Raw genomic sequence first — 25,984 nt, 5'->3', positions numbered from 1 at the left:
CTGTGTAAAATGTATAATGTTATGTGGTCCTATCTCACCTACATTCTTTACTCACGGGTTCTCGGCTCCGACTCGGCCAACTTATTTTCTAGCACGAAGTCTCTAATTGGCTGGGCTAACCCGGTATCCCAAGATGCACCTTGCCCTAGCCCCAGATCTCATTTGCCGCTCGTAGAGTTAGGACGTGGTCTCGCTTGGCTGTGGCTAAGTACCCTTTCTATACTTTTCATAAGTATTTAGCAGTCTGTTTCTAGTAAAAAGCTATTTTAATAGCTAGTTTTCATTGTGAGTGTACTGTGTGAGCGAGTTGTGTTTTTTTTTGTGGTATCCCTCTTTCGGCGGGCTAGGCCCGTTCAAATTAGAGGACCTAGTCCTCTCCGGTGTGTTTTTTGTGTAAAATTGTGTTTTTGTTGGTCAGTAATTAGATTCCTTGCTGCACCAAAGAAACGTTTAAATTAAAGTTTCTTTGGTTGTTCTTGGTTTGGTTTTCCCGCCTTCCTCTCGTGTCTGTTGTTGTCGGTTGATTGGGTGCTGTGAACTATTATGTCTAAAGAGCAGAAAGAGCATAAACCCTCTGGGTTTAAGAAATGCTCTAAATGTGGCTACAAGATGTCCATCACAGATGGGCATTCTATCTGTGTTTATTGTCTTGGTGCTATTCACCTGCAAGAGTCCTGCAGTTTTTGCCACGCTTTTAGCCTGAGGGTACTGCAGGAAAGAAAAAATAAGTTGATTTTGAAGGGCCTGGTTGAACCTTCTTTTGAGGAGTCCTTAGACTCTTCTTCTAGTACTAAGTCTAAGACTTCCAAGGCCAAGAAAAGATCTCCGGCTCCATCTGTCTCTTCGGATCCCCCGGAGAAAGTTTTGAAAGTGGATACTGCCTCCTCGGCTCCATTGTCCTCTGGGCCGCAGGAGGTATCCGTTGTACTGGAGTCGACCTCGGCCCCGATATTATTGGAACGTATTCGGAGCCGGTCACCCAGTGTTAGGCCTGAGTCTCCGGGTAGGAGATCCCGGTCTCCCTCTATTTCCTCCAAATCTAGGCTGTCTGATTTGGATGTGGATGGGGTGGTCCAGAGGCTCCTGCAGTCGCCGGTGTTAGCAAAATTGTTCTCTGCTCCGGCCCAGTCGGCTCCGGAGCCAGTCCCTATTCTTGTACCGATGATTCCTCCTCCAAGCACCCCTGTGTCATCGGAGTCGGAGTGCTCCACGCCGAGTGATGTTCTCATGTTGGCTCCGATACCCCTTGCAAGTTTATCGGAGCCGACATTGGCTCCAATCATGTCGGTTCCGTCCTCTGGTTTCAGTACTCGGGTTTCCTCAGTCGGACCCGAGGGGGATACCTCGGGAGTCTTGTCGGTTCCGAGTCTCCCTCTCGGTGCCTCGGCTCGGGGAACCCTGACTCCGGTTGTGGTCTCGGAGACGGGTCGGTCCTCTGATTAGGGGGGACCTGCCTTCGAGGCCATGAGGAGCGCACTGGCCAGATCATCAGTTACATAACCCAGATCGGTCACTACTTCCCCCTATACCCTGGATAGAGCCTCTGACACACCCCTGTCCATGGATGGCGGAGCCCGAAGGTCTGAGGATACCCCCATGAGCGGTCCCCAACTTTCTGAGGGCCTCTCAGAGTCTGTGCCTGAGGAGCCCCCTAGAAAGAAGTTGTGCAAGAGGAAACACATAGACTCCCAGGACGAGTCCCATACTTCCGATACCGACCTCGAGGAGTCTGAGGGGGTCCCCTATGTCATCCTCCTATGATGTCTCTTTCTCCGACATCCTGGAGATTTTGAGGCAGAGAGGCGACTGGCCTTCCAAGACCCCCTCTGAGGAGGAGTCGGTATTCCTCAAGGCCTTCGGAGCTCAACCCTCCGCCTCCTGGGTGTCTCCACCCTTCGATGAACTCCTGGATCTGATTTGTTGAAGGGTGTGGGAGACCCCTGATTCCGTGGAACCGGTGCCCAGACGTCCAAATAAGATGTTCTTCATCTCACATTGCTGCAGTCCTTACATATGGGGTAGTCCGCTGTCCTCGGTCGGCCCGAATACCAAAGTATTAGGCTGACGTCGGTCAAGGCGCTTAAGACTGACATCAGGACGTCAGGGTACAAATGCGCATGACCGACGTCATATCCTCAGTCTTTTTTGCCGCATGGTCCGATGCAGAAGCAGCGTTGCAAGTGCCGTTCGGCGTTCTGAAATTTTTCGAGTTCGGAGTTTCAGACCGAATCAAAGTTGGCTAAGTACCCGTTAGAATATTTTGGTTTTTCTTGCCTCAATGTTTTACCGGATGTCAGAAAAAGTGAATAACTGTATTTCTTGTGGGAAACAGATACCGCATAGGGATTATCATTCTTTGTGTATTCCTTGTTTGGGGCCTGAGCACGACGTTGTTGGGTGTCGCTTTGTGCTAGGTTCAATAAGCGCACTATTAAGCGAAGGTTAGATTGTGCTAGGCTGGTCTTCGAAGCGGTGCAATTATAATATGCCGTCGGATTCTCCGGCGCCCGCTTCTTCGAAGAAGCGCAAAGACAAAGCAGTTAAACCCAGGCAAGATGAGTCGTCTGTTCCGGACGCCGGTTCTTTAGAGGCGCCAGTGGAACCGTGGTTCCGACGGAGGCTTCTCTGGAGTCCCAGGGGGAGACTTTGATATTGCAGGATGTGGCCTCTCAGGAGGCAGGTCAGGCTGAAGGGGCTTCTCAGGTTACTATACTCCCCTCCCTTCCTAGGGTGGTTAGGCCCTCTCCTTCTGTTTCCAAGGCTTCTCCCAGAGGCAGGCCAGGTTTAGCTTCTGTTGGTGTCACTCCTAGTTCAGCAGGGTCTGTGCCCAAGAAGCACATGCTTAAAATGGCAGAAGATTTGATTACTCTGATTAGAGGTTCTTTGCCCCTCCTGATAAGAGGCCTAGGGTGGAGCCAGAGTTGGGGAGTTTTGAGCAGGCTTCGGATGTTTCAGAGTCTTCGGCTGAAGACTTGCAGGAGTACTCTCCTTATTCTGATTCTGATGCAGATGATTCACTCCTTCTGCTTCTCCTCCAGAGGATTTTTCTTTTTCAGAGACTCTTCATTCCATGAGGGAACATTTTAAGTGGGAAGGTCAGGACTTCTCTGATTCCAGGAAAAGGCTTAGGGAATTTTTGCTTTTACCCCAGCATAGGCCCTTGGCTATACCCCTGTTCTGGATGTTGTGGAAGATGTGTTTGCAGAGGCTTCACTTAATCCTGATTCTCTGCCTCCTGCTCCTGTTAAACCGGATAGGTATTACAGGGTGCCTGAGGCTCATAAATATCTTTATAAGAGTCCTAGGGCGGACCCAGAAACTGTTAGTCAGGGACCTAAGGGTGTCAAGGCCTCTGTTGTAAAAATCCGGTTCCTCCAGATAAAGAGGCCAGAGCTTTGGATAGATGGGGAAAGAAAGTCTATACATCTTCTACCTTAGCTATGAGGGCTTTGAATTGCCAGTTTCATATGTTGAAATATCAAAACTATCTTCTTTCTCAATTGAAGTCTAAGGTGGATGCTCTGGCGGAAGGCATTGAGTGTAAAGAATTACAAGATTTGGTGCATGTCTCTGAACAGGTGGGTAAGCATTCTTTACAATGTGGTTTTGATGCTGTACAGGCCTCGTCTAGGGTGGCTGCCACTGGTTCAGTTCTTCGCAGGCACGCCTGGCTGAGGGATCAGAATTTATCTGACCATGTTAAGACAAGGATTTTGGATGCTCCTTTACAGTCTGATGTGTTGTTTGGTTCACCTGTGGAGTCAGTCTTGAAGAAAATGGAAGACAAGGCTAAGTCTATGCAGGCTGTTAAAGATTTTTTGCAAGTTCAGCCTTCGAAGTTTAGTAGGAATTGGCCTGCTAAGGGGTGGACGTATCCTTCTTATGATTCTCAGTCTAGGGGTAGATCTAGACGTGGTAGGGGCAGAGCTCAGAGTTCTTTCAGACCTAGAACAGGGAGTTCACCTGCTCAATCTTCGGGTGAGGGCAGGGGCCAGTCCTTTCGTAAACAGGCCCAATGACCTACCTTTTCAGCTGCTAGATCCTTCTTGCCTGGCAGCACCTTTGGGAGGAAGGTTGGCACTCTTCAAGGAAAATTGGAATTTGATTACCCAAGACAAATGGGTATTGGATATCATACACCAAGGTTACAAGTTTTATTTCCATACCTTGCCTCCTTTCAAAGGCATGCCGGACGTTCCTCCTCAGCAAAGACTAGAGGCTCACAAACAAATTTCTCTGCTACTTCAAATAAGGGCCATACAACCGGTCCCTCTGCCAGAAGTGGGCCTAGGATTTTATTCTCGCCTGTTCCTAGTACCAAAGAAAGGGAACACGTGGAGACCAATTTTGGATTTATCTATCCTCAACGCATATCTGGACATTCCCAAGTTCAAAATGTTGACGTTACAACAGCTTTTACCTTTGCTGGGCAAAGATCACTGGATGGTGACTCTGGATCTCAAGGAGGCTTACCTTCATGTTCCTATCAGGCTCAGTTGCAGGAAGTATCTGCGTTTTCGGGCTGGGACTTCTCATTATCAGTTCTCTGCATTGCCCTTTGGCTTATCTACTGCGCCCAGAGTGTTCACGAAGGTTCTGGCTCCAGTGATAGCTTTCTTCAGGCTAAGAGGAATACAAATCTATCCTTATTTGGACGATTGCCTGATTCTGGCCCAAGGAAAGGACGAACTTCTTCATCATTTACAGTATGTGATAGCAGTGTTAAGATGCCTGGGGTATTCTGTGAACGAAATAAAGTCCAGTCTAGTACCCTCTCAGGACATGTGCTTTCTGGGTGTGAGACTGAATACAGCATCCCAGATGGCCTTTTTGACCCCGGACAAATAAAAGAATCTTTCTTTACTTCCATCAATTGTCTCGTCAGTCCAGGCTGACTGCAAGGACAGTCCTTCAAGCCTTGGGGTTCATGGCATCTTGTATTCTGGTACTTCCCAATGCCAAACTGTATATGAGGAAGCTACAATGGTATCTCAAAAATGTATGGACACAGCACTGCCAAGATATGGACACTGTCATTCAGATAATACCTTGCATTCAAAAGGAATTTTTGTGGTGGGCTCAGGAATGTCACCTAAACAAGGGACTCTCTGTGACCCGGCCAGAGGCGAGTCAGGTTCTAACGACAGATGCCTCAGACAAAGCTTGGGGAGCTCATCTAAATGGAAAATGGGTACAAGACACGTGGCCTGCCAGACTTCAGCATCTACATATCAACTTGAAGGAGATGTTAGCAGTCCAATTTGCATTAATAGCTTTCAAGGATTTACTTCTTCCAGGGCAGGTGTTGGTTCTAACAGACAACACAACTGTCATGTGGTACATCAACAAGCAAGGGGGAACGCATTCTTATCCTCTATGCAGACAAGCAATGATTTTGTGGGAGACTGCTCTCAGTTTACAGCTAAATCTTCAGGCAAGGTTTCTGCCAGGAGCACAGAACTCCTTAGCAGATGTGTTGAGCAGACAGATTATGGATCCCCACGAGTGGAAATTGGATCCTCATGTATTTCAGAAATTGACAGTGTTATGGGGAACTCCAGACATAGATCTGTTCGCTTCTCCACTAAACTACTAGCTGCCAAAGTTTTGCACAAAAAGGTTTCATCCCACAGCCTGGAAAGTGGATGCTCTCTCTTTCAATTGGAGCAATCTTCATGTGTATGCCTTTCCACCTCTGCCTCTCCTCCCAAAGGTACTCCTGAAGGTCAGACAGGACAAGCCAACCATGATTTTAATAGCTCCAGATTGGCCTCGACAGCACTGGTACCCATTACTGAGAAGTCTGGTACGGGAGCCTCCATGGCCTTTGCCTTCGATTCCTCACCTGCTGTCTCAGGAGAACAGTCATTTACTCAATGTCAAACTTCACTCTCTACATCTAACAGCCTGGCATATTCTGTTTTAAACCCTGGAGGGTCTCAGCTTCCACAACAAGTTTTGAATGTTATTTTGGAGGCCAGAAGGCCTAGTACAAGGAAAGTGTACGCAGATAAATGGAGGAGATTTTTATTTTGGAGTACAGCAAAGGACTTTGATGTTTCTAAGCCTAATTTAAGGGTGGCTCTTCAATACCTTACTGAGTTACTGGACAAAGGTTTGTCCTTCTCCTCTATTAAGGTTCATGCTGCAGCAATTTCTGCTCACTATGACTGTGACCCACCTTTGTTTTCTCATCCTTTGTTTAAGCAATTCCTTAGAGGGGCAAAGAATACAAGACCCCCACGTAGAGCTCCTACTCCTGCTTGGGATCTCAATTTTGTGTTGGAGAAACTCACTCTACAACCTTTTGAGCCTGCAGCTACTGCCGAGTTGAAATATTTATCGTGGAAGACTGCTTTTTTGTTGGCCATTACCTCTGCAAGAAGGGTTTCTGAATTACAGGCCCTTATGGCGGTTGAGCCTTTCTTAATTTTCCATAAGGATAGGGTATCTTTGCACTAATCCTTCCTTTATGCCTAAAGTGGTTTCTAGTGTGGCTTTAAACCAAGCTATTCATTTGCCTACTTTTTATGCAAACCCCCAAAATAAAGGGGAAAAGATTTTACACACTTTGGATATACACAGGCAGTTGCGATATTATTTGAGCAGAACTAAAGGGTTCAGGCAGTCTCAGCAGTTATTTGTTTCATTTGCTTTGGGTTCTCAGGGCAAACCTGTTTCAAAACAAACTATTTCTAAGTGGATTGGTTTTGTATTGCTTTCTGTTATTCCCATCATGGTAAGGAGATTCCAGCTGGGATTAGGCCTCATTCCACTAGGGCTACTGCCACTTCTACAGCTTTTTAAGGGGTGGCTACTAAAGATATTTTGGAGGCAGCTACTTGGAGTTCAGTGCATACTTTCTCTAAGCATTACCACCTTCCTCTTTACTCTAAATCTAGGGCTGGTTTTGCCACTGCAATTTTACAGGGCATTTTGGCAGCTCCTAATGCTTTATAGTTTTGCCATCCTCCCTTACCTCTGCTTTGGGATTCTACCCATATGTAAGGACTGCAGCAATGTGAGATGAAGAACATAGTACAGTTTTGTACCTACCATAAATGTAGATGTTCAAGATCCACATTGCTGCAGTCCAATTTACCTCCCTCCTTCCCCTCTGTAGTTAGAGGCGGTTGTGTGGTTTGGGTTGTGAATATTGTAAATATTGTAAATATGATTAGTGCAGGGGTGGTTGGTTGTTTTTTGCTGTCTTTTGGTTTTGGCCTTTCTTTTTAGGGCCTTCTGACATCTGGGGCAAGAAAAGACTGAGGATATGACGTCGGTCATGCGCATTTGTACCCTGACGTCCTGATGTCAGGCTTAAGTGCCTTGACCGACATCAGCCTAATACTTTGGTATTCGGGCCGACCGAGGACAGCGGACTACCCCATATGTAAGGACTGCAGCAATGTGGATCTTCGAACATCTACATTTATGGTAGGTACAAAACTGTACTTTTTTTTCTGCTCCCCCGGGGAAAGAGTTCCTGACCAAAGGGGTTTCCGTATATGCCTTGGTGGTGGCGGCAGCCACTCAGCAGGAAGTTGCAGAGGCTACTTCTTCCATCCATCCTCCTAACAAGGAGTCCAGGAGTATGGACCGATACGGGAAGCGTACCCTGTCTTCAGCAACCTTTACATTGCGGTCGCTGAATTATCTTTGTCATTTTACTCAGCTCCAGAGAGATCTCCTTAAGGAGCTAGGAGACACTCTGACGGGTAACATGCCTGAGGCGGTAGCGCAGACTGTTAACGCCCAGTTGTCTACCCTTGGTTCCATTGTCAACTCGTCCATGAGGCTCATATCCTATGCAGCCGAAGGGGCGAGTAGGGCAGCTAGCTCAGGTGTAGCTCTCAGAAGGCAAGCCTGGATGCGCCTGTGTCATTTCGCGGAGGCCTTTAAGTCTTCCTTCACTGATGCCCCCTTTGATGGGACCTCACTCTTCGGGACCAAAGTGAAAGACACTCACCAGATGCAAACAGGAGGGGAAGACCCTATCTGCCATAGGGGCCCATTTCTCTCTTCCTTCTAGGCCTTACCCCAAGGCTCAGAGAGGAGGGAAAATGTGGTTCAAGAAGTTACAGAGGTCTTTCCCTGCCGCTCAAGGTGAGTCCCCCTCCAGAGGCAGAGGAGGGGGAAATTATTCTGGAAGACACCGTCCTAGAGGCAGAGGAGGCCCCCGCAGCTCGGGAGATGGCGATTCCTTTCGAGAGTCTTCCTTTCAGTGTTCCTGAGGCGTTGCCCGTCTTTGCTGTTCCAGATCCAGTCGGGGGCCGAATTTTGTTGCATCTGGAAGCCTGGGAAAGCATCACCCAGGATCGTTGGGTGCTTCGAATAGTTACCGGAGATTACACCATCCCCTTTTTATCAACACCCCCTCCAGTCAAAAGAATCCCGGATGTTCCACCCAGTCAACGGGGATCAAGCAGCACTAGAAGTTTCAAAGCTGCTAGAAAAAGGAGCCATCCAACCAGTCCCCTCAGACCATATCGGATCAGGAACTTACTCAAGACTCTTTTTGGTGCCGAAAAGAACAGGGGACCTGAGGCCCATTCTGGATCTCAGCCAATTGAATTACTACGTTCTAAAGTCCAAGTTCCGAATGGGGTGTATGGATGTGCTTCATCGATCTCAAGGATGCCTACTACCACATCAAGATGGACAAGGCATCCAGGACTCATTTACGCTTCCAGCTGGGAGCCGGTCACTTTCAGTTCCATGCCCTGCCCTTTGGTCTCACCACAGCCCTCAGGGTGTTTACCAAGTGTTTGGCAGTGGTGATGGCTCACCTGAGACGTCAGGGATTCCAGGTGTTTCCATATCTGGACGACTGGCTTCTCACCGCCCCCACCAGGCATCTCCTTATTCAAGCCAGGGAGGCTACCATTACACTTTGTCACCAACTAGGAATTACCTTGAACTGGGAAAAGTCTGCCTTGCTGCCCTCACAGTGTGTTGTTTTTATAGGCATCGAGCTAGACTCTATTCAAATGCGTGCCTTTCTGCCACAAGAGAGAATAAGAGTGCTGCAGTCTCAGATTCACACATTGTTGCCCCTCAAGAGAGTTCAAGCCAGGTTAGTTCTCCAGCTCCTGGGATCCATGGCTGCCACCATCATGCTGGTGCCTCTAGCCAGGTTACACATGCGGATCCTACAGTGGCTCCTTTCAGCCTAATGGTCCTTTCAGAAACTTCCTCTTTCCCACTTGATACTTCTCATGGAACGGTGCAAACAGGACCTCCGCTGGTGGCTATGCTCCACCAATCTGGACAAAGGGAGGAGCTTGATTCCTATGTCTCCAGTGGCCACTGTGAACACAGACGCCTCCCAGATGGGGTGGGGGGGGCATTATCTTGGCAGGACGGTCCAAGGCACGTGGCTAGATCACGAGCTACACCTGCACATCAATGTTCTAGAGATGAGAGCGGTGTTACTAGCGTTGCGGGCACTCCAAAGCTCTCTTCCTCGGGAACGATTGCAATTCACTCGGACAACATGTCCGTGGTGTGGTACCTGAACAAGCAGGGGGGAACCAAGTCTTATCCCCTCTGCAGAGAGGCCATGCGAGTGTGGCATTGGGCAGTGTCTTCCCAACGGTTTTTAATGGCAACGCACATTCTGGGAAAGACCAACGTGATAGCGGACAGGCTGAGCAGAGTTATTCTGATGCCTAGTGGTCCCTGAACGACCGAGTGGCGGTTCAGATTTTCAACAGGTGGGGTCAGCCTTGCTGCTATCTCTTTGCCAGCCCTCTCAATGCCAAATGCAGCAAGTACTTCACACTGATCCCCCCACAGGGGGAGTCACCCAGGGACGCTCTAGTCCACGATTGGCCCCCCCGGTCTGATCTATGTTTTCCCTCTGTTTCCAAGAGTGATTCAGAAAGCCATATCCTTGGGAAGCAGGATGATTCTAATTGCTCCATACTGGCCTCAAAAAGTATGGTTCCCATTTCTTCAGCAGTATGCAGTGGACAGCCCTTGGACTCTGGACCCAGTACCAGACATATACTGATTCATATGTCAGGACAGCTCCACCCCTCCCTGCAAACCCTCAGGTTGACAGCCTGGCTGCTCCACTTCCATCACTAGTTAGACGACATTCCTTTTCACCTGAGGTGGTACACATCTTGTCTTCGTCTCATAAGTCTTCCACCAGAAGGATTTATTCCAGCAAGTGGAAGAGATTCTCCATTTGGGCTCAGGCCCAAGGTTTGGACCCCTTCACAGCCCCAATTCCGTCGGTCTTAGACTTTTTAGCCATGCTTTTCCGACAGGGCTCCACGCCTGCTACCATTAAGGTGCAGCTGGCTGCAATTTCCAACTTTCATACATCTTACGAGCCTTCTCTTATGGGCCATAAACTTTGTAAGGCCTTCTTGAAAGGCACCTGGTTACTTCGCCCTCTGGTTTCAGAACCTGTCATGCCATGGGATCTAAACTTTGTGTTACAAGCCATCACTTCACCGCCCTTTGAACTGGCTGCCACCTGTGAATTAAAATTTCTATCTTGGAAGACGGCTTTCCTGATAGCCATTACATCAGCCAGAAGAGTATCAGAGATTCAAGCCTTGTCCATTAAGCCTCTGTATTTGACCTTCCATAAGGACAGAGTTTCCCTGAGACTTAACCCGTCCTTCCTTCCGAAGGTGTCATCCACCATTCATCTGCATCAGTCTATCGAGTTACCAGTGTTCTTTCCAAACTTTTTCAATAAAGCAGAGTTTAGGTTTCACCAGTTGGATGTGCACAGACAACTAAGATTCTACTTGCACAGGACTAAGCATATTAGGAAGTCTGATCAACTGTTTGTGTCCTTCTCAGAAAACAGAACAGGTTGTCCTATTTCCAAGAGCACGATTTCTAAATGGATCAAAGATTGTATTTCCTTTATCTATTCGTCAGCAGGCAGAAATTTACCTTTTCCCGTTAAAGCTCATTCTACCAGGGCATTGTCTACATCAATAGTATACCATGCTAGGCTTTCATTGGATGATATTTGTGCTGCGGCCACTTGGGCTTCTCCGCACACCTTTATTACTCATTACAAGTTGGACGTGGCTTCTAGGGGCCGGGCTTCCTTTGGTTCCACGGTTCTCAGTAGTATTTCCTATGAGCCGCCCAGGATAGAGGTGCTGGGGACGCTGCCCCGTGAGTAAAGAATGTAGGCGAGATAGGACCACATAACATCAGGTAGTTATATACTCACCATAATGATCGATATATGTGGTCCATCTCGCCTCACATTCTTACGTACCCAACCACCTGCCCCCTTCCTATAATATTTGGAGGAAAATTGGTTCTGAGAACCCTTCAATGTCAGTTGTTTTTCTTTCCTTTCAGGCTGGAGCTCCCTCCAGTGGCAGTTGTGTGTGTGGGGTGTGATTGGGATGGCTGCAAACTAGATCTGGGGCTAGGGCGAGGTGCATCTTGGGATACTGGGTTAGCCCAGCCATATAGAGACTTCATGCTAGAAAATAAGTTGGCCGAGTCGGAGCCGATTTTCGGCTCCGAACCCGTGAGTAAAGAATGTGAGGCGATATGGACCACATACATTGATCGTTATGGTGAGTACATAACTACCTGTTTTCAGAGTTAATGTTAAATCAGGAAACATTTTCACAATTATTTGAATGTTGGTATCCTACAATTCCATTGGAATTTGCGGAGTTACGTTATTATACATGCACATTTTATGTTGATTATTATATAGATTTTTTTCCAGTTGTACCTACTTTTCATGGGCCTTTGTCCAGATTTTTGATGTCTCCAGGTTGAGATGTATGATTCATAATAGATCCTTAGAATTAGTCTGGAGCATAATTTACTTCATTTTTTTAGCACTGTAAGAAGGTGAAAGCTAATGATGACCAGACTCTGGCCCTGCCCTGGTACTGGGGGACTCCCACCCACTAAAACACTCCCTAACACTGGGACAATTCTAGCTTGCTAGAGATCACATCCTTACCTTGCCATATAATAAATGGCATTGGTTCGCCATACTGCAGTCAATCGGAATCGAACTCACCACTCATTGGTTTAACACTCAATGCCCCAACCCACTGCACCAAGCAGGGCTCTTCAGGTGGATCTATGATCAAACAACTTTTATCTTGACAAATTTTTATGTTCTATTTAAAATTCTTTTCAGGTTTTGATTTTTAGTTGCTGAAAATAGACAAAATGTGATAGGTTTTTATAGGTCTTGTGGTGCTGGCTGTGTATGCTTTGGTTTAATATTTGTGACTCTCAAGCTATAAAAACTAGTCATCTTCTTCTCCTTTTGGCTGCTCCCGTTAGGGGTCACCACATCAGATCATCAGTCCGCAGAACAAGTGGCAGTAGAGTTTTGTGGTATCGAGTTGTCAGCCCAGTGCCAGACCTTCAGAAGGCGCATACACACTCACACCTAGGGCCAGTTTAGAATGTCCAGTCCATCTACAGCATGTCTTGGGAATGTGGGAGGAAATCCGTGCAACCACAGGGAGGACATGCAGACTCTGCACAGAAGGCACCCCAGCTGAGAATTGAACTGGAGAATCTCTTACTATGAGGTGATAACTCTAACCACTACGCCACTGTGCTGCCCAGCTATAAAGACTAGTATGCTGGAGTTTTTCAACTGTTAAATGCTATTCATCATCTTTTTAACATTGTGTATACAGCTTTAATAATACACTTGTATGCATGTGCTTACTTGTGTGAGTAAATCTCAGTATTATAATTGATAAACTATACTTATGTAAAAGTAATGCCTTTCTTTAGTTAGTAACTAGTAATAGTAATGTATTACATTTTTAGAAAAGTAACAAGTAATAGTTATATATTACTTTCACCGAACTGTAACTAGTAATAGTAACTTATTACTTTTATAATTAAATAGCACAACACTGCTTATGGAGAAGATGTGAAATAAGAAGTGACACTTTCATTCAAAACTATAGGTAGACTCTGCTATTAATTTTGGGAGAGTGGCAAGCCCCCTACACTGCAACTCAAGTATTCTCACTCTGAGGTTGCACAGTCTTAGGGATGGATATATACTTCGCTTTTCTGTGAAAAACTAAATCTTTTTATTTAAGGTCATGTAGCCTTGAGATTAGAATATGTAAACTTGGGGTGTGGAGGAATTTGCACCCAGCAAAAAAATTGTTTAATTTGTATTTATATCCTTTTGTTGACCACATTAGTCACACTTGGCAATTGACCTGCCTTCTGCGGAGACTTGAGGTGGTGGTCGTACTGACAAGGGGAAATTTAACCATGGTGTAGGGTGGGGGGTGTTGTACTTCTCTTTTGAATAAGTGTGAGCTGCCACCAACTCAGGCAAATGGAACCTCTGTTTAACACCTTATCCAAAGGAAGGGCACTTAGAAGTACAACAGCCTTCCATATGCTGCACTGCAGCAGTGTCTGTAATGGAAAATGAACCACGGCCTGCTGATATCCCAGCATCAGAGGTGAGTTTTCTGTCTTTTCAGCCACTGTGACTGTATAGTGTTCTAAGATTCTGTGCTAAAATGGTGATTCTGTTTTCATTTGTTTCTATGCATTGTGATTTTTCTTAATTTTGCTATTTTTATATTTCACCCTAGTGTTCTAGTCACTTGGTATTTTCTCTCTTAGTTTTGTCTGTACATTTGTCGATCTGATATAAAGTCCTTTCACACAATTGTACTTTTTGCCTATTGTCTGTTATACTGTAAGTTGGATTGGTGGCAGAATACCATATTTCTACCATGAAGTGATGACAGCTGTGTATCAGATATTGTAAATGCCATTAGTGACAGTGATACAGATCAAAATGCTGCCAAGCCACTGCACACTACCTCTGGGAGTTCTATAGCTGTCAGATCTTCTTCCATATCTTTTTTGAAATGAGTGCTGTTAGTCCACTCCATAACCAGTAGAGGCTAGGATTTTAAGCTATGACTGTGTAAGAATATGGCATGCTTCTGTAAGTGAGCAGCACTTCTTTCATGAAAATGCTGTGCTTCCCTTCATTGGCACCTCTGTAGGTAAGCAATAGTATAAAGCTACTACACATTGTCATAACAAGAAAGAACTTGCTTTCGAGTTGATGATGTAGACTGATTGTTGGCAGTGCTGTTGATCACAATGCTGCACTGTGTGTTACCATCAGGAAAAACAGCACCCCTTTATTTAACTGCTATACCGTTCGTAATTGGAATAGTTGAAAATTAGAAAGGTGCCAGACCAGTACATCTTACTGTTGGGGAATAGTATGCGAGTCAGTGTCAGCAGAAATGCTGTCTCCTCATTGGTGGGATTACCTTATTTCAGAACATTAAAGGCAGCAGGTTGCTTTGGCAAATAGTTGAGCAGCTTACAGTTTTGTCCTCTGATGTCATTGTTGTCATCAGAGTTGTGCCCAGTCACCTCCTTCTACTGTTGGACAGTAGCATAGCAAGTAGCTGTCATAGACAGGTAAGTCAGTGGGATGTCAAAAGGGACTGCCTGCTAACACTAGCAATTAGCAGACCCATCATGTCATTGCTGTGCTTTTCAGTGGTGACATTACCATAGATCAGAAAAGTAGTGCATACCGCCATAATGCTGTTAAAGTAGTGTATGAAACCAACAGGCAGTAGCACAGCTGCCATACGTGAACTATATCCCTCACTGTTATAAGCATTGGTCAGAATCATGTCAGATTGTTGCACGTTGTCATTGGAAAGCCATCTATTGTATACTGTTGCTGTATTTCAGACTTGCACCTAATGATTCACTTGCTTCCATTATGAGGAGTAGCATAGTTATGTAAATACTTGTGTAGCACTACTGTAAGCCAAACTGATGGCAGCATACTACATAGTACTTACATTGATTTCAACATCTGTCAGACTAGCTGTGCTTTCTCATTAATGACTGCATGCTAGAACTATCCCTTTGGGACAAGCATAACTCTTAATACCAATGCTGTACCCCACTTATTTGGCATTGCATTAGGTCAGAATAGCATAGAGCATTGCATTCTGCCATTAATGGATAGCATATTCGACTGATGGATGTTTTGCTCTCATCTTCACAACGGGCTTTTTTGTGGGTTCAAATAGTGCCAAAACACAGCTGGCAGACATCTGCTCTGCTCCCATTTTGTGCATCAGAATAATGCCAAAAATGTTTTTTACACCCTCATTAAATTATCATTAAATTATCACTTAAGACATAGGCAAACATACATTAATATAAAAGAAAACGGACCACACTCGTGTTTCCAGTTACATACATTACATATGACGTATGTTCTTTTTTACAACTGTCATCAGTCAAGCATTATATAAATTGCTCAATTCCAGCCTCCCTTAAACTTCACTTCTTCTGAAGATTATTCTGCATGTATTGTTTCCACAATTTCCTTTTATTTGTGTCATTTTTGCTTCTATTTTATAAAGATCCTATTTCCATTTTTTTATCTCAATTATAATATTCAATACTTTAGTACAGTCAGTTGGTTTGGACATTGATTTCCATTTTCTAATAATTGCTTTTTTGGCAGCCACCAGAATTATACTTAACAAGGTATTAGCATGTTTAGACAATTCAGATCCTGTGCCCCAGCTGTAAAGAATAATTTCTTTAGTTACACCAGTTTGCTCACCCAATAGTTCTGACAAAGTACTTTGTAGTGATTTATTAAAATCTGCCAACTCATTACGCTCCAAGAACACATATTCCCAGTACACTGCAAAAACATATTTCCAGTTACTCCACTCTTCCCCATCACACCGCCAACATTTGCCATTTACCTGCGGAAAAATTATTTGAAATTTTCTTTGGGTATAAATCTATCTATGTAAACACTTCTAAGCAAAAAATCCTAATCTTCTAGACTTTGTTGTGTACTTGGGATACATATGGCCTCCCATTCTTCCCAATCCTTTCTAACCTGCTATGATAGATTCTTATGGTTATTGTGCAATATTATACACCCTACTAATTATCCCTTTAACAGCAGTTTATATTTTAGATTAAAACTCTGCCAGAGCAGGTCTTTCACTTAGGATTCCCCTACCCCTTTAACTTTGTCTATACTCTGGTATCAATCCCTGGTGGGGAAGGCAGTCTCTAGCCTACAATCCAAATGTCTTCTTGGCTTCATACCATTCTATTACCTTTCCCTGTAGTTATTTGCTTTCCAGTACATTGGTTCCTTTGCTGTTTATCTCCAGTAAATTCCACCCCCCCCCCCTGTTGTCTATTCTCTGTACCCCTACTTGCAGTCATCCCTATTGGCAAAATATCCTTTCTACATTCTCATGTTGGCTTAGTTCTTAGAATACTTTCTACTTCTTTATGAGTATAATATCCTATTTGGATGTTGCTGTTCTCCTAAAGATCTGTATCCAAAATCCCACTCTCTATTTCTTGACCCCCCCGCTTCATCATCATCATCCCTTTCCACTTTGAATTATAAGTTTCTGCTTGTGTTATGTATATGAGCCGTAACTGTGTAGCTCTAAAATATATCTTCCAATCGGGTAATCCTTCCCTTCCCAGATAAATTCCTTCAACTCTTTATTATTGTCCACAACTTCTCCTGTCATTGATAAAAATATTCTTACCAGTATATAAAACTATAGAGATTAAAAACATTTAAACTGCTTGTATATTACTATCTATAGCCTTAAACAAGAGCTTCCAGTTTTTCGGATTTTGTATTATCTTTTAATCTCTTCCCGCATATCCCTGTTTGTTATAACAGAAGCCCTTTTAATCCATACTCCTAAATACTTTATTTTATTGTGTTCCCATAAAAAATGTATTGCTGAACCAATTCATGTGTGGGTGCATCATTTATGGCCATTGTTTTTACATTAATTTGCATCCCAAAAAGACCTAAAACTTTCTCAAAATATTCCACAACACTGTTATGACCTTTTTCTGGATTTATGAGGTACAACATAATATAAACTGCAAACAAAGCCAACTTTTCTTGATTACCATAGCAGTTATATCCTTGAATTTATGAGTCCCTTATTTGCTGTGCCAGTTGGTCTAAATATAATGCAAATAACAAAGGGAAACAGAACACCCATGCCTGGTACCTCTGTTAAAACACAACTTACCACACAGAGTAATTCTTCCACTTTAATTCTTGCCTCTGATCTTTCATATATCCTCCTATTTGACCTTATTATTGTATCAGGGAATGCAAGTGTATAAAATCACAGCTTAATCTGTTGAATGGTTTCTCTGCACCAAGACATACCAGCAACAGGTGTAATGTCTTACATTCTGCTTCCCTCTGGATCATCATTGTTATTTTAATGTTGTTAAATGTTTGCCTGCCCTCCACAAAACCACATTGATCCATATCTATCAATTTTGGCAACACATTTGCTATTTCTTTAGCTATATAGACATAAACAATTGAAAATACTTTTAAACAAAACCTTCCATATCTTTATCACTTTCTTTCCTCCTAACTTCCAAATCTATAGGAATACCATCAGTTCTTGGAGACTTTCTTGCAGATTGATTACAGGTCACCATTTTTATCTTATCTTTTCCTATCTTAACATTTGATTGTTGAACCTTGTCTACCTCTAACCTTGGCATAATTAAGTCTCCCATAAATACATAAATATCTCCATTGTTCTTTCTTGATTTCCAAATTTCTCTGCTTTATAAAAAATTCATAACATTTTTGAAATATATCTCTTAATAACTCTACAGGATCTTTGGTTATTTTTTATTCTTATAGGCTGCCTAAGTTTGGCAACAATCCTTTCTACTTTCTGTTGCCTAAGTCATTAACTTTTTTTTGCTCTGAAGTCATCAAAAGATAGTTGCTTAACAGCAGTCTTTATAAAATCATGCATGTTATCTAGATATTCCTTTATTTTCTCTTTGGCACTCTGCATTTGTGCCTCTTGTAAATATTTTAGATTCCACTTATTCTGCAGTAGTTTAGCCCTTTTTTAACAGGTTGGTGGGAAAGCACCAGTGTCTAACTTTTACTTCATTACCCTACATTTTTCTTATAATTGGTGTGTGATATAAAATAAGTTATTGGATGTGTGTCAAAGCTTTCAATTATATGTGCATCCTCATGTAAAGTATAATTTCTGTCTAATCTAGACCAGTCATTGTACCCTGGGGTATAATATGTAAATTCCATCAGCATTCAGACTACTAAATTCATGTGATCCATACCAAATATTTTCATAAATTATTTCAGAAAGCTACCTTCGTTTGTTATATTTCCCTTTTAGGTCCTTCCTATACATCCTCACTGTTGCAAATCAAGTTCCAGTCCCCACTAAAAGTAATGTTCCCTGATGAAAGCTGATTATTCCCCCTCCCCAAAAAAATAAGCTCCATAATTGCAGTGTTTTGTGGAATGTAAATGCTACCATAATACTCCTCCATTGCCAGTAGCCCCTTACTACCACAAACCTACCTTTATTGTTTTTTTTTCACTATTGGATCTCCTCTAGCAGTTAGTATAATTACCCCCTTTTCCTTAGTCCCCAAAATTCTTCTGAGTAATCATCCTGAAATAATTTCTTTATCAAATTCAATTGCGCATTTTTTTCCAAGTGTAGCTCATGTAGCATTGCTATTTGTATTGTGCATAGGGTCAAAGGAGGTTACTAGTCTACTGGCCCTGAGGCCCTTATAAGCCTAGCCAAGAGTTTTGCCCATGTTTAGACAAGTCAGCACCCAAATCTCCTTTTCGACAGGGACACGGGTGGAATCCCATTTTATAATCTAATTTAATAGTCTTTCCTTTTTGTGTATACCTGTAAGGCCATTTACGTTCCAAGATAAAATGGATAGTGTAGTTATTATAATATGATGTCCTTCAAGGATGCTTCTGCAGTCATCACATATGGGTTGTCCTGCCTCAGGCAGCCCTTTGGTCGGCCGGATTCCAAAGTCTGGGTCTGGCCTCGGGTGATGTTGCACTTTCACCGACGTCAGAGCGTCTGGGGTATAAAAGCATCAGCCGACGCCATCTTCCTCAGTCTTTCTTGCCGCGTGGTGCTCGAAGCAGAAGCATTTCGCAAGTGCCGGTCGGTCAGCTCCTGTGATTCAGCTACCGAAGACTTCGAAAAAACGAAGTACCCCGTTGGGGACTCTTTCTTGCCTCAGCCGATGTCAGATAAAGTTAATAATTGTTTAACCTGTGGGAAACAAATACCTCATAAGGATTTCCACTCTTACTGCCTCCCCTGCCTAAGCCCAGACCACGACGTCTCGGCCTGTTCAGCCTGTGCTTCTTGATGCTTTTGTACCCCAGACGCTCTGACGTCAGGGAAAGTGCGACATCAGCCGAGGCCAGACCCAGACTTTGGAATCCGGCCGACCGAAGGGCTGGCTGAGGCAGGACAACCCATATGTGATGACTGCAGATGCACGGACATCTACATTTATGGTAAGTACAAAACTGTACTTTATTGTTCCTACCTATTATGCATGACAGTTTTTTTGAATGTGTTTCCAACTTTTGTGTTACTTGCACACACTAATGCTGGCAGACCGATGTTTTATAAATTTGTTTCTTGTCATCTCAATTTGAAACTGTCGCATTTTTCAAGACCTTTGTGCCTTTGTTTTAATGGAAGCCCTCAAAAAAAAAACTAAATACATTTTCAGAACACCACCATAACCTCTTAACACACAAAGCTATGTATATCTTCAAATAATGAAGTTTAACCCCCCCCCACCCAGATAGGAACAATTTCCCCAAATCAACGACTGCACTCTCAGGCATTACTTAACCTAAAATTAAGGTTATTCATGTTTTCAGTTGCACTGATTGTTTGTGTGTACTTTTCTTAGCCCTAATTCCCTCCCAGATGTGAAAAACAGCCTGTAGACTTTTGGAAAACATTAACTTTTAGCTCCAAGTAAAAGTGAACTGGCTATCTTTAAATAAAACTAAATTATACACTGCCTATTAAATTTCATCTGCAGACTTCTTGATTCCTACTAAGCATTTGCTAATGGTGAAGAGCAATCCAGTATCATTCCATGTGCAAGAAAGTTAGCACTTTTCATGGTTTTCATAATTTTTCCTATTTTGCAAGCCCATTTGCACATGTTTATACATCAAGCTAAGGTTAATCCTGGCACTTGCATTTGCAGAAATAAGAGAAAACATCTCAACTCTACATATAACTACTGTACTTTTACCCCCCAACTCCCCACCCAAGCAGCCAAAGATCACAGCATTTTAACATAAATTTGCTTTTTCTTAACCTTTTTTCTCTTCTTACATTGTAAAGTCTGTATTTCTTACAACTAAAAACAGCATTAGTTTACTTTAATATCTTTGTCACATACAAACAGTCACTGAAAAGATGCCCCCACCTTCACATTTAAAAGACCCCTGACTACATACTACACAATACTGCTTTACTATATAACATGCAGTTTATATCATGAAATGTTTTGCAAAATACTATTAAGGACAAAGATTGTTTACTTAGTTACTTTTCCCCATTTTTTGTTGTATAAACATTAATGACATAAAATGAAGTGTATGCTTTGCAGTCCACCAATAAGTTTAACAAAGTCAACAAAAGTCCAGTCTTTGTCAAACACACTTCCTTGCAAAACCATACTTCACATTTGCAATTAATTCTTTATACTCTGACATTTATTCATTAATTTCAGTATTGCTGGTCTTCTTCCTGTTCATTTCCATCTCTGCCCACTAGATTCTGGTTCAAGCCCAGGGTACTTCTGATTCTTCTAGTCTCAACTGCTGTGTGCTTTTGTCTTTCTAAAGTATTTTCCTTTGTCAGAAGAATAAGAAGCACAGCTCCCTTCTGTTGGATTGTTCATATTTTGTTGTATAAACTATTGCATTTCCTCCTCAGATTGTTGTGCATCAAACATGTTTTTGATCCTCTAGGAAAAAATATTCTGAAGACAGCTGACCAGAGCAGCCTGAATCTTAAACCTGCCTTTCAGCATTCCCTGATTACTGGGATAATGTTGCTTCTCTTCTGCCTGGTGTATAGTGAATAATCATTTTCCAAAAACACTCTGCTGCATTTAATTTTGAATGTATTTCCCTTCTGCCACAGTTGTGTCAGGATCAACTCTTTCTGCTGGGATGATTGCATCTTATTAGTGCAAGTCTTGGCTGCTGTCTCATGGCTAGATTTGGAACATACACTTGATGTGCCCTTTCATTTAACAAATCATTCTGTAGAATAGCAGTCTAGCTGCTTATTTTGTGCTTTCATGAGATTAATGCAGTCTGTTCTTTCCAGTTTCTATAGTACAGCAGAAAATTGTGGGTATTCTCTGCATGCTCTGTCTTCTAACTCTTCCATTTTTTCTTCTTGAGAAACCCCATACACAGCCAGCCTTTTCTTCATTTCAACATCTGATTTTTGCAGTTTTATCAGTTCATCTTCTATTTTTTGAGCCTTTTGTTATTTAAGTTGATATATTTCAATGTTTCATTTATTTGAGTATGTTTGGTTTATTTATTTTTTCATGTAAATTTACTGGAAGCCATCTCTTATACCAAAGCTGAAGCTTGAACTGCTTTTTGCTGAACAGCTGCAGGATTCTTCCCAGTCGGTCTTTTCTCTTCACCTTTGCTAGTTGATTTCCTTTCAGGTTCTCTAAATGTCTTCTTTGCTGGCATGCAGGTAGTGTGCTCATTAGCTAGTAAATGAATTTCACTCAAACTGACAGAATTAACTCTTATTTCTCAGTTTCTTTTTTCACAGAGTGGGAAAGCTGAAATTAAGTAGTTGATCAGCATGCAACCATCTTGAAAGAGTGCCAAAACACTGTTGACAGATAAATGTTGTTGTCTTTTATAAAGGGTATTGAAATAAGTGGACAAATATCCCACAGTAGTTTTCTTCATTTTTCAGTACTTCACCCCACAATGACAGTATTGCCATTCTTAAAATAGCATGACTTTTTTAGCTGTCTCTTTATAGAGCGATTATGGAAAAAAAAACTTCTGCATATCAGGAGGAGGTTTTGCATAATCTTCCAGTTCATGCACAAATATATACATGCGTGCACACGTGTGTGTGTGTGTGTGTGTGTGTGTGTGTGTGTGTGTGTGTGTGTGTGTGTGTATTATATATGTATATGTGTGTGTGTGTGTGTGTATATATATATATATATATATATATATATATATATATATATATATATATATATATATATAGCATTGCTGTATTGTTAGTACTGCTCTTTTCCCCACTGTCTGCCATGTTCTGGTGCCCTTTTTATTCCTTGTAATATGGTTGAAAGAAGGTTGAGACATTTGATTACAGTGCCATCCTATTAGTGGGAGAGGTGTTTTTCCTGTAGGGCCTGGAGTTGATTTTCTCCTATGCATATTTCTTCAAGGTAGTCTGTCCATATTTGTTACCAAGTATACAATTTCTGTTGCAAACAATCTCCCTTTATTTACCCTCACTTTATCCTCCTGAGCTACAGAACGTAAACTGCATTGGTGTAAAAGCTAAACGACAAATAGCTCCTGCTGTCCCCCAAAGAGAGGAGTGAGCTGATCAGAAACACCCCTCCCCCCCACAGGTCGTCTTCTGTCACTCAGTTTGCTGTCCGCTACCTCATTCTTTGTCTTCTGTTTATTGTGAAGCATCATTATGTCTATCTTCCAGCAATGCACTTGACATCTAAATATTGACAAATTATTATTTTTTTTAATGCTGATTTGTTAAAAAGTAAATATGAATGTGCTTCAGTTATTCATTGGGCATAACTAAGCAAATATCACACTAAACATCTTGTGTTTAGTTGTAAAATGTTGAGTTGAAGAAGAAATTAGGTCTGTTTTACTTACAAGTATGTTGTGATGTTGCATTTTGAAAGCATATGTAAGTGCTGTAATTTGTTTTAATAATAACTTTTTTTTTCTTTCAGTCTGGATTGCCATATGTAGAAGTACTTTGCAAAAATCGTTATGTGGGTAGAACTTTTATTCAACCTAATACAAGGCTAAGGCAGCTGGGAGTGGCAAAGAAGTTTGGAGTGCTGGCTGACAACTTTGCTGGAAAACGAATTGTATTAATAGATGATTCAATTGTGAGAGGAAACACCATTTCTCCTATTATAAAAATATTAAGAGAAGCTGGTGCAAAAGAGGTACAGGATTTGTTTAATTTGCTTCTTTTCTGTCATTCTGTGTTAGGTTTGTCTGTATTTATTAGTATAAAGGAGCCAGTATTTCCTATCATTCCTTGTGCTTCCCTGAAATAAGCGTGTGACATTGTGTTAGACTTTTTTTTAATTGAAAATAAAAACCAGAACGACCCATATATGGGCAGAGAAACTCCAATTTAATGACACAACAGAATATGAACAAATAAATTCCATAAACTAAGCACTTTCACCACTAGTAAATGGCTTCTTCAGAGTTAAATGGAATACAAACAACTTGATTCAAATAGTTTGATGTAAGCAGAACTGACTAATCATCTAATATATATATATATATATATATATATATATATATATATATATTTCTTAACACCTGTATGGTTACATAATTTGCTTGCTTAAGTGCTATGTGCAATAGTTGTATGTAGAATTTACAGGTCTATTTGTTTTTTGTTTCTATGTGTCGTTTTATTAATTGAATATGATGTCATTTTATATGATTGGTCAGTTCTGCTTACATCAAACTGTTTGAATCATGTCGTTTGTATCCCATTTAACTCTGAAGAAGCCCTTTACTAATGGTGAAAGCGCTTAGTTTGAGATTTATTGTTCATATTCTGTTGTCATTAAATTGGAGTTTCTCTGCCCATGTTTAAGTCGTTCTGGTTTTTATTTTTTGTTACTAGTTTTTTGCTTCATTGGGAGCTGTTTTTACTTTTTTTAATTGACAGTGAACGTAATCTGGGAGGAAAAGGACAGATGTAATGACATAACACAGGGGACACTTGGTATGTTAGTCTTTGCTGTCTGAGTAGAGTGGCACACATATGATGAAGTTAGATGCATTTTGTCTTTGACTTCAGTAGAACATTACAGTTACTGTAAAGATGCTAAAAAGAGAAAAAGGGAGTTTTGTTAGCTTTTGTACTTAGTGACACTGAAACTATGTATCATGCACACAACTAATAGTTAAATGTTACTGAACTTAGGAGCTTCTGTTTGCCCATCTCCGCCACAGATGTATGTATTCATAGTGATTGTGGCAAGGCACAGCTGTGTGAAAGTGCTCATTGTGACAGCAGATCTGCATTTTGAGGGTCAATATAGAATTAAGTCCTGTGGGCTTGCCTACCTCCTGTTTCCTTTTTTTTCCCAGACAATTTTCATCAGATGTATCCCTGTTCATTTTGAAGACCAGCATTGGTCTTGAGCCATTGTTCTTAGGTAAGCTTACTTGGTGTGCAGCACACCCTATATAGTCAGTGCTGTTATGACCTTCTTTACTACTTTTGCTCTCTTTCAGTACCACAGACCCCACTTTACTGTCATCATATTTTCATTTGTGTTCTGGCTCATGCTAGTTTATCTGTTTGTTGATATTTTGTTTAAAATCATTTAAAAAAAATCTCTTGAAGTGTGGATGGGAAATGCCACTGGCTTTTTTGTTTTACCATGTTAACTGTAAAGATGATATTTTATTACTTATAACAAAAACAGTGGAGTAAGGGAGCTGGGCAAGTTCTCAGGACCTGGTTGAAGACCTGCAAATGAGCCTCTAGCTTATTATTCTAAGCAAATTTGGTTCCCCAGGAAGAAGCCCCATCTTGGGATGAAGAGGGCATCTGAGAGTAAAGGCAGCTTTGACCCTCCTTGCAGCCCAGCCCAGCATGTGAAGGTCTCCAGGAAGCAAGACTGTATCCTGTAGGGATGCCCATATTGTTAAAAAACATAACAAAGATCTCTGCTGGGTTCTGGATGTGGTGTTGGAGACCCACAGCATAGAGCAGCACCTGATGATCTTTCTTTTTGAAAAGATTGTTCTGAAAGCTAGGTGGTCTCCTTGGAATTGCTGGAAAAAGCCCAAACTGTTCTTCTCAAAGGGCCTATAGAGACTGTTCCTTCTTTAGAGAGAACCAGAGGTCTGTTGCAGCCTTTTCCTTATTTTGAATGGGTGGGAGGTTTCTGACCATTCTGAGATCTCAACAGTTCGAGTGCATCAAACATGACAAATTCTAGGTGGTTGACTATCCATTGGGTTTTTAACCTTCTGATGTACAATTTCCTGGGTTCTACAGAGGATATTCCTTCAGTTTGTTCTAGATGAGCTTCAGTTTCTGTACAGTTTTGCTATTTTGTTTCTCATCTTCACGTAGCGTGTTTGCCAGTCTGTTTGGTATCATAGCAAAGGCCTTGCAAGAGGAACTTTCTGCATTAGTTTACCTGGATTGACTGGCTTTGGCGGCATCATCAAGGGATGGTCCTTCCCTGGGTAATTTTTTGATTATATTCCCAAAGTTTAATCATAAAATTGAACAAGTCATTTCTTGACTCAACACAAAGTTTTTTCTTCCTTGACAGTAGTACAAAAATAAGCAAGCTGACTGCCAAAGGTGACTCATAACCAAAATAAGAAATAAATAGTAAAAATGTGAGCCAACCAACACGGTACTCAAAAAAAGAACACGAAGGCAAAAATGGTAAAAATTTATTCGAACAGGTTAACACTTTCATGGGATTTACACTTCATCAGACCATATAAAATACAGAAAGAAATGCATTTAATTTAAAACAAAAACTAACCAATTATCCATAGTTACTAATAAAGCAATTAAGACTGAACAGTAGCATTCACTGTCTCATTACCAAAGCAGGTTTAAGTGGAATTCCAAAATTCAGCCCTTGTGGTTTAATCGCACATTTCCACATAGTTGTTGAAATCTCCCCTTCTTGCACCAGGTAAAAGTAACTATAAAGCTCTAAAGCTAAATGTATTGTGCCCTGGAAAGGGTGCAGCATGATTAGCTAAAGCATTTGTTAGAACATTATTATGAATGTTCAGGTGTACGTT

The 25,984-nt window shown here is 42.0% G+C and overlaps 1 protein-coding gene across 1 annotated transcript in view; it reads left to right on the top strand.

The window, feature by feature from the left end:
* PPAT (phosphoribosyl pyrophosphate amidotransferase) overlaps positions 1-25,984 on the top strand; it is a gene marked incomplete in the record, with an annotated part of 1,466,229 nt that overhangs the window by 1,281,971 nt on the left and 158,274 nt on the right. The window contains 1 exon segment of the mRNA XM_044062494.1: positions 22,900-23,121. Within this exon segment, the coding sequence (XP_043918429.1) occupies positions 22,900-23,121 (222 nt within the window).

This window comes from Protopterus annectens, chromosome 2.part1 (genome assembly GCF_019279795.1).
Source record: "Protopterus annectens isolate FY-2018-M chromosome 2.part1, PAN1.0, whole genome shotgun sequence".
Lineage (NCBI taxonomy): Eukaryota > Metazoa > Chordata > Ceratodontiformes > Protopteridae > Protopterus > Protopterus annectens.
This window is presented reverse-complemented; position numbering and strand designations above follow the sequence as displayed.